This window comes from Cajanus cajan, chromosome 9 (assembly GCF_000230855.2).
Source record: "Cajanus cajan strain Asha chromosome 9, NIPB_CcT2T_4, whole genome shotgun sequence".
Classification (NCBI taxonomy): domain Eukaryota; kingdom Viridiplantae; phylum Streptophyta; class Magnoliopsida; order Fabales; family Fabaceae; genus Cajanus; species Cajanus cajan.
Genome location: NC_138525.1, coordinates 23,083,510 through 23,098,190, shown reverse-complemented (window position 1 = coordinate 23,098,190; position 14,681 = coordinate 23,083,510). Strand labels below are relative to the sequence as shown.

General features: G+C 32.7%; 1 protein-coding gene and 1 pseudogene across 1 annotated transcript; both read left to right on the top strand.

Annotated features, from left to right (window-relative positions):
- The first annotated feature begins 5,561 nt into the window (after positions 1–5,561).
- Positions 5,562–7,101, top strand: LOC109790757 (uncharacterized; annotated as a pseudogene).
- A 5,190-nt stretch (positions 7,102–12,291) lies between these two features.
- Positions 12,292–14,275, top strand: LOC109790756 (class V chitinase CHIT5). Its single transcript, XM_083063423.1, has 2 exons — positions 12,292–13,587; positions 14,074–14,275. Exons 1-2 carry the CDS (start codon positions 12,426–12,428, stop codon positions 14,094–14,096), a joined length of 1,185 nt encoding a protein of 394 aa, XP_082919549.1. The 5' UTR covers positions 12,292–12,425; the 3' UTR covers positions 14,097–14,275.
- Positions 14,276–14,681: the final 406 nt, after the last annotated feature.

Here is a 14,681-nt window from a genome sequence, read left to right as displayed (position 1 = left end):
ACATAGCAATATTTAGAGAAGTCATCAATGAAGGTAATAAAATATTTCTTTCCACCACGAGTGATAACACCATTACTATCACATATATCACTATGAATAAGTTAAAGAACACAAGTTTCCTTTTGGACAGAATTTTGAAAAGATTTTCTAGGTTGTTTGGCTTGAACGCAAACTTCACATTTTTGTTTCAATTCATTAAACGATTTAGGAATAAGATCAAGTGTCATCATTCTTTTAATATAATTCAAGTTAACATGTCCAAGTCTACCATGCCAAATATCACAACATTCAACATTTGAAATAGAAGATGAAGAAATGCTAGAATTTTTATTAATAAAAGAAGACATGATACTAAGTTTAAATAAACCATCACAAATATATCCTTTCCCAATAAAAGAACCATGTCAAGAAATTACAACTTTATTGGATTCAAAAACAACTTTAAAACCTTGTTGAACTAACAAAGCAGCACTAATCAAATTTTTCCTAATTTCAGAAACATGAAAAACTTCATCTAAAACAAGACAATTTCCAGAAGATAATTTTAATTCTACTCGGCCTAGACCAATGACGCGTGCTAGGCTCCCATTCCCCATGCTTACAGTACGTGTGCCACATTCCTGATATGAAGAAAATAATTTATTATCAGCACACACATGAACATTAGCTCCAGAGTCAATCCACCAATCATTTGAGTTATAAATAAAATTTAACTCTGGGCTAGTGACATGATACCTGTTAGATGGGGAATCCGAGCTAGCATTAGCGGTAATGACATTAGCTTGAGGCTGAGATGATGATTTGGGATCAGATGTAATGTCTTTTGGTTGACGACGACGATGAAAACAATCTTTAGCAAAGTGATTGTTTCTTCCACAAACAAAGCAAAAGGACTCATTCCCTTCAATTTTACTCTTTGGTTTGTAGTTGTTATTAAAAGCTTTGTTTTTATTTTTAGAGAAATGAGAGCTTTGACCAAATTTATTATTATTGGAAAAACCAGATTTTTTGAAAAATTTTTGTTTAGGCTTATTAGCGTTTTCTACTAAATGAGCCTTAGCCTGAAAAGGGGTTTTATTAGAAACCTTTTGTGAAATACGATGTTTATCTTCAATTTGCAAGGTAACCAATAAATCAGATAAAGTGAAGTTATCAGGTTTATGTTTAAGGCTTCTTGCAAATTCAGACCAAGAAGGAGGCAATTTAGAAATTAATAAGCTAACAAGCATTATGTCAGGCAAAGTAATTTCTTTCATTTTCATATCATAAATAATATTTTCAAATTCATGAACTTGGTCAGAAAAAGGTTTTCCATCTTCCATTTGAAAATAAATCATTCTTTCACAAGAGTATTTTCTTAAACCCTTTTCAGCAGAACCATACTTTAGTTCAAGAGCTTCCCATAACTCTAAAGCAGTTTTTGTATGACAAAATATTTTATAAATATTATCAGACAGAGCACTCAAAATACGATCATGACACAAAATATCTTTATCACTAGAAGAACCAGCTTCAACCAAGGCACGTTCAGAAGAATTTTCAGATTTTCCATTTAAAATAACAGAAAATAAATTCAACTCTGTAAGCCAAAATTTCATCTGTTGTTGCCAACATAAAAAATTTTCACCAGTAAATTTTTCTGGCTTACTACTCAAAGAATTTAAAATATCCATTGCAGACATGTTGATATTGAACAAAAGAAAAGAATTTTTCTCTCTAAGATTGTTAGAAAGATAAATAAATTTAATAGAGCACAGTAAAATAAATATTTAGATTTATCAATAGAACCAATATCAACAACACAATGAATATTATAAAATTAAAACAGAGCAATCAATAACAACTAATTAAACACAAAGAGCAAATTAGAATGTTAAATAAAAGGTTTAGAGTAGCCTGGGTTGAAGCACGCAGAGCGCTATCCTTAGAGAGAAACGCCCCCACTGCACTGGTAATTTTGAGCCTTATAGTGCGCTCCTCTCCCAAGATACGTCAACCCGTTAGACCGTTCGAGTGCAGCGAAAGATCCCCGAACCAAAGAACACCACTCCAAAATTATAATTTTGTAGTAGAGGAAATATTGAGGGAGAGAAAATATAAACTTGTTGTCGGTGTATTTTCCTTCGTATTAATAAGTTTATATATGCACAATTAGATGCCTTTTCCAAAAGATGAATACGTGCATTTGCAACCTTTTCGGTACGTGGTAACAGTAAACAAAAAACGTGGATATGTACTAACCACTTTTAAAAGCAAAACAAGATGTGGTCAAGAAGGAAAAAAAAACGTACATATCCGTTTTTTGTTTTGGAACGTTAAAATAAAAAGGAATTAATTAGATTAAATATTTAATTAAATTTTAAATTATAAAATAATTTCTCAACACATGGGAATCGACTCTTTTGTTGCATTGGTATGAATTACTCTTCTCTTTTATTCTTTATTATTATCTTTTCCTACTAGAATTGAATTTTATTTGCTAAATACTTTGCTGGTGTTTGAGAAAGAGGGTTTCAATTCCATGGTAAAAGATTCATAAAAAAAATTTGTTTTAGGGAAGAAATTGGTTTGCATACTATATCATAGCAACAACATACCAAATAAAATTGGAGAGAATAATTGATACCCACACTACTTTAGCCTCTTCTTCTACCTTCTGTTTGAGTTCTCTTCGCTTGAAAATTGGTTATTATTCTTGATTCTCTTTGTTCTCGAAAAAAATCCTTTTGTTCATGTTATGTTCCAATATTTATAGACTCACTACCATTATAATCCTTCTTTGGCAGCTAGTTTCAAGTTCATGCTTTTGGAAGCATATACGGCAGAAGCGTGATCTTAGGAATGTGTTGGTGGCTATGATAGAAGCTTAGCATGCTTGTTGGAGGAGATTTAAGAGCAACAAAAAAGTGTGGGATGACAGGGATTTTTGGTAGGGGTGGGTATACGGACCGGTCTAGCTCGTTTAAGGCTCAGTCCGTAAAACCCGCATTTTATACGGGTCGGATAAGTCCGGTCCGTAAAATAAATGGACTTATTTTTTAAGTTCGTATCCGGCCCGCCAAAATCCGCGAATAACGGACCGGTCCACAGGCCTAAATAATGGTTGAAAAAATAAATTTTTAAAAAATAAAAAAACGTAAAATTAGAAGAAAAAATATATTTTTTATTTATAAGCTAAATTTTATCATACTAAAATTTATCAATAGTTAAAATAGTTTAAAATACCAAATTTTAAAATATTAAAATAAAAATAATTATAAATACTTAAATAATAGTACCAAACTTTCAATAATAAAAGCATCAAAATGTCATAAAAATAATTCAAATGACAAATACATACCAACTAAACATAATTTTAATGTCATAATAATTTTAAAAAAATTAAATACACAACTTAATATTAAAATCATAATATTTAAAGATATTAATTAGTGAAGTCTACGGACTAGCCCGCGAGCCCACGGATTAAATTCGCCAAGTCCGCGGACTTCACGGGCCGGACTCAAAAATCAAACATAGTCATACGGATTTGATAAAAAATGGGTCTGTTATCCACAAAATCAGGGGCTTACGGACCGGTCCGCGGACCCAGGTCCATCTACCCACCCCTAATTTTTGGTACAGAGGAAGATATTGTTTCCTTCTTTCCTTATCTTTTTTTTATTCTTTTTTTATATTATTATTATTGTATACATTTTTATTTGAGTTTAAATCTGGTATGTAAATTATTTTTATTCTTAAATCATTGATTTGAAAATTTTGCGAAATAAATTAGTAGAAAAATTAGTGGAACAAAATTGGTGTTTACATTAATGATATTAAAATGATAAAAAAAAAGTGTAATAACATGTATACAAGTAAAAGGAGTTTGTAAAAGCAAATGGTAATAAAATTCCCAAACGAAATGAAACACAAGTAATTCTTTAAAGCACATAATATTATAAGAAAATGAAAGAGATTATGGAAGGAAACTTACATAAAACAGGGAGCACTTTGCAAAAGATGTAAAAAAATTAACTACATGCTAAAAGACTACTAACAATATTGGTAATGCAAAAAAATATATATATAACTGTTCCGGCCAAAGGGTGGACTAGGGTTTCTTCCTAGGTTAAGCCTTAGAGCCAGAGCATTCAAAAGTGTAATCTGCCGTCCCAAACCCTATGGTTTTAGGTCTTATAGTTTCTAGTTCATGGGCCTCATAGGCCCCGAGGATGCGGGGATTTCCTTAACCGTTTTTATCTGGGAGATATTTGGTAAATGAATGCGGGATTTTGCCTTTGCCATCGGATAACTTCTTCGTGGGGAGATCAGGTCGGCTCTTGACCGAGCATACCCATGTAGAGAGGGCAGGTCGGTCATCGTCCGAGTATGCTCTTATGCATGAGATAGGATCGTGACCGATCGGGCTTGTACAGAGAAACCTGGTCGGGGGTGTTGACCAAGTGAACGTCCAGATAGGGGATCGGTTCAGGCTATATCCGACCCGTCCTGTGTAAAATGTCAGGTTGGATTCCGACCTAGATGGCACACTTGCCCCTTAGTCCTGAGCCTACAAGGCGGAAGGGCTTGGCTGACCAATGGGTCGGGATAGCTCCCACACAGGGACTCGGTCGGATTCCGACCTGGACGACACAATAACAAATGGTTAAAAACTATACCTAAGCAGAAATGAGAGAGAGAGAGATCTTTAGCACGAGTGCAACATGGATGTGAGAGAAGATATTGGACTTGTGTTGGTGATTCATTTCTGGACATGTCATTTCATGAGACATTATTGGTGGCAAGGAGTAAGAGTTTAGAACTCCTTTGTTAAAATCTTTGTGGTTGACAATGGAGTTGTGATAAAAGTTATGGTAGTTTACAAATGTTGGAGTTGTACTATTGGGCTCATGGAGGGTTCAATATATTCACCATACTTCACTAACGAGATGGTAATCAAAGGAAAGAACGGAGGTGGAGGGATTTTTTTTTTCCTTTTGCATGCAATGAGTGGATTTGTGAATTTAAAGTCCCTTCCTCCCTCCATGGGCTAAAGCTAGATCCACATTTTTTTTTGCTTAAAAGTTGCTACCCTTTCTTGCAAATGTAGTAGGTGCGGCTTGTGATGGTTGTAGGCTACTGCATTGTTTGGATGCGCGTTGTGTTAGGGCAATGCACATATTTTCTTTCAAAAACGCGATTTTTCCTCTAGATGCATGTTTGGGATTCTTCATCTTCACATGATTCCACAGATGAAAATCAATTTTGGCTAAAGCTAGTGAAGATTGCTTCTACGTTTTGAGGAAATTGATTTTGGTAAGTGGATATTTGATTTTCCTCATTTGTCCTCATGAAACTTCAATGTTCCCTTTCTCCTCACCTAATTCATAAATGTTCTGATTCTTCTCATGAATTTTATTTTCACCGATTTAGGGTTCTTTCCTCCTTGCGTGTGTACATGTTGCACCTATTTTGAACCATAAATTTTATTAGCCATTTATTTTCTACTTCAATGCTAACCAACAACCTCTCTAATTTGTAACTTTTATTTAAGTTTCATTTTGATGGATTGTGCATTCATGCTTTATGGATCTGTTGGTGTGGCTGGTATAAAACTTTGTTTTTGCTGGCACATGAGCTTCCTGAAGAGGTTCAAATTCATCTTTATTATTTAGGACCAATTTCTCTCTTTGATTTTTAATTTTTCTTTATTTTTTGTTGTTGATTGTATTACAGTGAGTAATTGATTGGTCCATAAATGATTGAAGAAATATTAGATATGAACTTAAGTTCCATTCTCTTGTTTTGCAGGTAGCAAGCATATTTGTTCCTTCGGTTGTTTCTTTGGCATTATTGACATTATTGGGTTGGTAAGATCACCATAATTACTTTGGGCATATTAATATATATTGTTGAGGAATTGCTGTTATTTGGCTTGAATACCAATGCCAATTATGGTGTGTTTATTTTAAGTGTTAATTTTAGCTATTATTTGCTAAGTTATATTTTGTTAAACCTTTTAATGTAGAAGTATGGGTTCTGAGAAAGAAAAAGTTTGTTGGGATCTTAAAGCAACTGAATGCTTTATCATAGCATGCTTGGAACAAGTGACTAACGGCGAATGGTTGGGTACTAGTTTTACTAAGAAAGGATGGTTTGGAATTGCAAACAAATTTAAGGAGTTAACAAGAAAGGTTTATGAAAAAACAAAGTTTAAAAATAGGTTTGATAATTTAAGAAGGGAATGGAGGATATGGTATAAATTATTTGGTAAAGAAACTGGGCTTGGATGGGACAATGTGAAGAATACTGTTGATGCAAATGATGAGTGGTGGGAGAGAAAGCAATTGGTATGTGTTACTGTAATTGATTTCATATATATAAGAATTGTAAGCTTTTACTTTAATGTATTTATCCTATTATAAATTGTGAATGTGTAGGAAAGTCCTCTATACATAAAGTTTAGAAACAAGGGACTTATGTTTGCTCACAATTTAACTGTACTTTTTAAGGATGTAGTTGCTAATGGATAGTACGAATGGAGTCCCTCATCTAGAGTGTTGCCTCTTAATCTTGGGGTTGATATGAATGATGTGTATCGTCCAAGTCTAGAGGGAATATTTTTAGATGTAAAGGAAGGCTCGGGTGATAGTGAAGATGCAAGTGTTGGTGCTACAAATGCTTTAGGGGGGATTAATTTAAACGATTCACAAAAAACAATTAGCCAAGGGATTGGTAGCCAAAAGAGTGGAGAAAAGAGAAAAAGAAGCAATCATATTGAAAAGTTTAGTAAGAAGAAGACAACTACTTCTGTAAGAATAGCCGATGTAGTTAGTGTGCTAGTGGACACATGTATGTCACGTAATGAAGTTATAGCAACTACATCAATTCAGGAAGTGGTGAATGAGCTTAAGACACTACCTGAATTAGAAAATGATGATGTCTTTCATACACAATGTTGCAACTTGATGTTGTTCAAACCGGCAAGAGAAATGTTTGTTGCTTTACGGGGGTTAGATGAGAAAAGGATGCATTGGCTTAGGGATGCAGTGAAAAATCCTTTACTATTTAAGGGAAATAACTAGACGTGTCTGTTAAGTTTTCAACTTAAATCCTTGTTTATTACTTTAAAATTATCTTGTATTAAGTTTAGGGAGTTGTTCTTATAGATTTAGATGTGTCTATTAAGTTTTTGTTATGTCTTTCTAAATGTGTAAGTTGTAATTGTTCCTTTTCATTGTTTTGTCATTTGAATTTAATCTAGTGCTTTAGGAAATTATTCCGACTACATGTTTAATTGGTGGATGAATCTCCTTTTTTTTGTTATGAAGTTAGTTTATTTTAACGTGCTCGATGTTTATAAAAAGGATGAGTATTTTTATTTGGTGACAGTAAATACATTATTGTACACAAGTTTTGCTTAAAGTAGTAACAATCATATTTTTTTCTCTAGATATCTTGTCTGTCATGGCTATTAACCTCATATGCGTAACATATTACACATGCTAATTTTTCTATTGGTTTCGAGAGGTTGACAGTAAATACATTATTTTGTTTGCAATTGAGTGTGTGCTAGAATGTGCTCAAGGTTATGAAACATGTATTTAGTTAGTTGGATTTGTTGGCAGGGGATATAAGTCCTAATCTTAAGGTGATTGAATCATAATCAATTTATCTTGGTGGGGTCTTTAAATTGTGAGCTGCAATTTATTTCTACATAATATGTGAGATTTCAATAGCATAATTTTCCATTTAAGGTAATATGTGATCTTAAAGGGCTACTATTTGCCATGTAATTGTAAATAATTTGGTTACCATGTACGTAATTTGTCTTGGTGGGGTCTTTAAGGTTAGCTTTGGTTATCATGTACTAGTAAATAATCTGGTTATTGCTTATGGTATTCATTTTATATTTTCTTGTTTGTTATGAAAAATAATGATATTTTTATTTTGTTGAATTAAAGCATGATATTATTTTATATTTTTGTGTGTGGATAAAAATGAATGAGCAGTTTCTGCAATTAGAATCAAACAATGATGAAGATGATGAATTTATGGAAGAAGCATTATATGTGGGTGTGCTTATTGGTGAATATGCAATAAAGCATCTATGTAAAGAGCCATGTAGAACAAGTGAACAAATAGGTCATGCATGGGTGCACGAAATATTGCAAGGTCATCCTATTCTTTGTTATGAGATGTTTTGTATGAAAAAACATATTTTTTACAATCTTTGCTCTAAATTAGTTGATTGTGGTTTAAGGGCCTCTAAGCACATGCGACTTGAAGAAATGGTTGCAATTTTTTTAAACATGGTTGGTCATGGGGTAGGAAATAGGGTGCTTCAAGAGAGGTTTCAACATTCTGGATAGACTATTAGTAGACATATCCATAAGGTATTAAATGCTTGCCTTAAGTTATGCGTAGAGTATATTAGGCCACAAGATCCTCTATTTCATGATAGTCAAGCCAAAATAAAAAACGATACACGATACTGGCCTTTTTTTAAGAATGCAATAAGGGCAATTGATGGAACTCATATTCCATGTGCGGTTACTCCTAGTGACCAAGCAAGATTTATTGGGAGAAAGGGTACTCCAACACAAAATATAATGGCAGTTTGTGATTGGAACACGTGTTTTACTTTTGTACTAGCTGGATGGGAAGGTACTGTGCATGATGCTCGAATCTTCGATTAAGCTCTCACAACTGCCAACTTGAATTTTTCACATCCTCCTTAAGGTATTATTTATTTATATCAATACAATTGAATTCCAATTTCAATTAAATTATATTAACATTTTTTTACTTTTTTAATAGGTAAATATTATTTGGTAGATGTTGGTTATCCAACACCAGTAGGATATCTTGGTCCCTATAGATGCAAACGTTATCATCTACCAGATTTTAGATGTAAGAATGGGTTTGAAACTAATAATGAAGTTTTCAATTATTACCACTCAAGTTTAAGGTGTACAATTGAGAGAACCTTTGGGGTATGGATGAATAGATTTGCAATCTTGCGACACATGCTTAAGTATAAACTGGAAACCCAAGTGCAAATTGTATGTGCAACAATGGCTATACATAATTTTATTAGAAGGAATGCAAAAAGTGATGTTAATTTTAGCTGTTATGAAGATGAGAACATAACCCTTGAATCATATGGTAATTATCATAGTACAGTTAACTTAGAGAAAAATCAAGTTCTAAATGTTATTTCTTCATCCAAAATGGATCAAGTTTGAGATTCAATACGAGATGAAATTGTACAATTGAAGAACAAACATTAGTATTGATGTTGTAGGTTAATGTTTTATTGCATTAAAAAGTATTTTCCTTTTTTCCTATGTTGTAGTGTTGCTACTTTATATATTGTTAATTTAATTTAACTTTTTTACTTGTTTTTATAGACATCCATTTATATAATAAGGTAATATATTAATTATTATTTTTAACCATTAATAATATACATGTCAATATACAATTAAAAAATAATACATTACAATACAAAAAACATCAACAATTAGCTAAGGTCTATTTTGGTAATTATACACTTAAAATCAATTTTGATAACTATTTTCTAAACATCATTTAATATGAAAATCAATTTTCTAATAAATGTATTCAAACAAAAATGATGTTACTTTAAAATCAAGTTTACTTAAAATTAATCATATAAAATCACGTTAATCTCAAATCAATTCTCTGAACGCAAATCCAAACACGCACTACGAGTGACATGAGATGGGTAGGGTGGCTTGTAGGAAAAATAATGAGCAAGATTTTCAATGGTTTTTTGAATTTTTAATTTCTTTTCTTTTTTTAATCCTTTTTTTACTACTATTTTTCTTTTATAATTTAACATTTTCCGGACGAATATGGATTACTACAACTAAGACTCGTTGTAAAAAATTTTTTTTAAGAAACATGAAATCAGATCTAAAGAAGACATTGAAGTTGAAGATCAGACAACTTAATTTGAAGAGTTAGAGGAATCTTAGTAACAAGTTGAAGAACAACCAACGTCGAACTTTTATATTTAGATAAGGAAAGATTTTTAACCTATTAGAGGTAGGCCGTTTAAGAAAAGAGTGAAACCTTAACAACTATCTAAAAACAGCTGACACATCAACCTTTATATATTAAATGTAAACAATTATCTTGCACGAGAGCGTTTTTAGGAATTATTATTCGATGAGAACGGTTTAAGAAATTTTTTTAACTTTCATCTAATTTAATTTTTATTTATGACATTTATTTATAAATTAAATTTTAATATTTTAAAACAAACAATCAATAATTAAAATAATATAATTATTTATCTTAAATATAAAATATAATTTATATATTTAAAAATATCCATTTATATTAATTTTAAATAAAGTTTTTTATATTCAAATACAGTATTTATTTACATATAATTTATCATAAATTTTAATTAAATATAATAAATATTTAGCTTGTGTAAACATGCTAAAATACTAGTAAATAAAAGAAATTAGAAACGTAATAAAATTCACTTTGGGCTGAAATCCTTCAGCCTCATGGGCTCATGACTCACTCGTTTGGGCCTGGATCAACTATTATCAGCACCCTGCCCCACAATATTGGCTATTGTTTTATTAGACTTCTTCTCTCATTAGCACAAATTTGTTCCAACAAAATACGAGGAATCATTTCACTCACGTCAAAATTCTCGAAATGATTAACATAGTTGTGTATCAGACAACATTTTGGGTAAATACATTGCGAGTTGCAACATATAATATGTCCACAACCCATTCCAAGTAACATATCAAATCATAAACAATTTTTATTATCCACCATAAATAAACCGTGGAGTAGGGATGACAACAAGGTGGGTCGGGTACGAATTTCATAATATCCGTTCTTGTTTATATGACTCAAATTCATCCTCATTCTCGTACTTATACCCGTCGGATATATAATTTTCGTTTCATCCTCATTTTCGTCGGGTATCGGGTATACTTGTACTTATATCTGTATCTGTCAAATTTTTTTCTTTTACAAAAAAAAAAAATACACAATATTTTTAAATTATTTTTTTTATATTACAATTATAATTAGATTGTTTCTCTATTTCATAGATTTCTTAATAATTAAATAATTATAAATATTTCACATTATAATAAATAATCACACATAATAAAATATTAAAGTTAATATAATTAAATCGAGGGTGGGTATTAAACTGGGAATGGAGACGAGCACGAGGTGGGTAAGTATATACCCATACCTGTATTCGTATACGTACTCGATCAAACTGGATATTCCCGTCAAAGTCGGGACGAGTTTGAGTATTACCTATGAGTACGAGTTTATTTGTCATCCTTAATAGGAGAAGTGAACAATCAATTAGCTAGTAAAGTAACTCCATCTAGTTTAAATTATTTCAAACATGGGTGTGTTAGTTATGCCTCTATTTTTTTTTTCTTCATTGCTTGTCTTTATGTTTCTTTTTTGAGTTACCGTACGTTCTTCATTGTTTTTTCTTATTGTCATGTCTATATGCTTGTTTCTCTTCTAAAATTTTTGGTTGTACTTATTTTGATAAAAGAGTAGGGCCAGTTTGTTGGGGGAATATTATTGCTTTCTTTAATTTGGGCACAGTACTATAGTGGCATATGCGACTTCTTTCGTTTGACGAATTCCACTAAAAAAAAAAGATCTATTTAGGATATTTTCGACACCATGAATCTGTCTCTGGATTGCAACATCAGTGGACATAGAACGAATGCACTTACTGCAACTTCCACGGTTACACCACCAAAAAAAACAATGTGTTCTTGTGAATCAAATTGTGTCATTGCTCCATTGAGTAAGTGGGTTTGACATTTCTTTGAGTGGAAAGTGGCGAAATTATTTGTACGGAGAATATTCACACACAAAATAAGTTATTTTACTATTTTATTCGTGATAATTATAGAATATTTCATTTTCATAACTAAAATTTACAGTTGGCAGTAATGACTAAAATAAAACGCCGATTGAAATTAAAACATAATACCTATAATATATATAATATTATATCTTAAATTTTGTCTGGATATGTCACGAACAAAGGCACCTTTCACACAGAGGAGGAGGCAATTTCTGGTACATACACAATTTCTCGAATGTAATAACGACTTTAACAATATTGACATTATCGAAGCAAACCTCGTGGTGTGCAACTTTATGATTCTAGATGGGTTGACATTTATTATATTGTTTATCATGTCCAATTTTGTTTCCTTGTGTTTGATTTATTCCCGAATTAAATATACCTAGAGTAAGATTCAAACTTCAAACCCACCTCACAAGAGTTTGAACGCAACATTCCAACGCGACCGAAAATCTAAATACCCATTCATATAATACTATGTCGATGGATCCTGCGAGTTGACATATAAATACACATTCAATTAACTACCTCTTGGATGCATTCACAACCTCTCATGCTAAACATGTCCCTCCACAGGCTCATTTTCACACCCCTTTTGGTTCTATTCATCATGAGTATGGTTATGGTCCATTCTCATGCACATGTTGAGTCTTCTAATTGGAAATATGCACCAAACACAGCAAGTGTTAGAGCTGCGTATTGGCCTGCGGGTGATGACCTTTCACCCTCTTCCATCGACACAAAATACTTCACTCACATCTACTACGCCTTCATCCAACAACACCCACAATTCTTCTACCTTAATGTCACCGAATTCCACAAAAAATGGATTCCTCGGTTCATCAACGGGCTCCGCTACCGTTACCCGCCTGTGAAAACGCTCTTGTCTATTGGCGGAGGTGGCAGCAACTCCACCGCGTTCTCCCTCATGGCTACCGACAAACGCACCCGCCAAGTTTTCATTAACTCCACCATCCACGTGGCGCGCCGTTACGGGTTCAACGGTCTTGATTTGGATTGGGAGTTCCCGGATAATGAAGCTGACATGTCCAACCTTGGTGCCTTGTTTCAAGAGTGGCACCAAGCCTCGGTGGTGGAAGCTAAAGTCAGTAAAAAACCGCGACTGCTTTTAACAGCCGCGGTTTATTATGCTTCCACCATCAAACTTATTGGTAATGGGCCGAGGTCGTATCCGGCCCAAGCCATTAAGGACTACTTAGATTGGGCTAGTCCAATGTGTTTTGACTACAATGGGGCATGGGCTAATTTCACGGGCTTCAATGCTGCATTGGATGATCCAAAGTCCAATGTAAGTACCCGTTATGGGATCGGGTCTTGGATCGGGTCGGGTGTGCCGGCCGGAAAGTTGGTTATGGGTTTACCGTTATACGGCCGGACATGGGCACTGAAAGACCCGAATGTTCATGGGGTTGGAGCAGAAGCGGTTGGGGCTGCCACTGATACTGATGGCACCTTGGACTATGATGAAATTTTGGTGTTTAACAAAGAGAATGGTGCCACTATTGTGTATGATGATGTAGCTGTGTCTTTCTACTCTTATGCGGGTACTACTTGGATCGGGTATGATGATGGACCATCCATAACAAAGAAGGTTCAGTTTGCTAAGTCATTGGGCTTGAAGGGCTATTTCTTTTGGGCTGTTGGGAAGGATAAGGATTGGACCATCTCAAGACAAGGTAATCCACCCACACTTGTTGACTTGTTTGTAAGTAGTCAAATTAATTTCTTAAAGATATAGTAAAATTATTTTTAAAATAAAACGTGTTTTAGTTTTGTAAATATAATTTATATGATTTTAATTTCTCTTCCTACTTAATATTAAATATAAGTTTGATTTGATTATGTTACATTATATATTATTTTAAATTGATTATATACAAACATGTCATGATCAAATGTATGACGGGTAGTAGATGGTGATAGAGATTATTTTAAAAATTACCAATGTTATAAAGATCAAAGTTAATGAATTACTTTTTTAATAAGTCATTACCATGATGGTCATATTTATAATAATTAATCATACTTAACTCTAAATCCTAATGTAATTTATATATGTTTCTTGTATATTTTCATCTTCTTTGTTTCTTAATTTTGGTACCATCGTGTGTAAGGTGATTAATTTTAAGCATAACATCTAATCTTTATTGTTTTTTTGGCAGCTTCGAATGCATGGGGACATTGAGGGCTAAACAGAGTTCATTTTTATTCATATTGTTTTGAGTAGCTACAATTTTACATAAAGTCAGAATTTCATGTCATCCTCAAACCTTAGTAATTGATATAAAAGAAAAAAAAAAAAAAACCTTGTATTCGGAGTAATTGTGGCGCCATATACTTGAATAAGAATACGATTGTGACATACTTGAGTACTTTGATTACGTAGCAACAAAGAATAATAAAAAGCATTATGCACGAGTCGCTAAGGCATTGGGATAAAATAAAACAATGCAGTTTCGTAGTGTGTTGACTCATTCGTTGCCTTTTGCAAACCGCATAATAGGTAATTCGAATTTATGGTTTCAAGGACTTATTGTAAAATATTAATGAATTTAGTTAATTAGTGATTTATTTTAAGTATAGAATGAAAATAATCTTTGATATATTAATAACCTCCTTTCACCCATTAAGTACTTTGGTTTCTTTAACTAAGATTTCATATTTGCACTTTTTCAAGTTTCTAAAGCGTTTCATTTTAAAGAATAACATTTATATCTCATTGAAGGAACTGAGATTCATCAAAAGATGAGAAATATTAACTTGGTCGTGA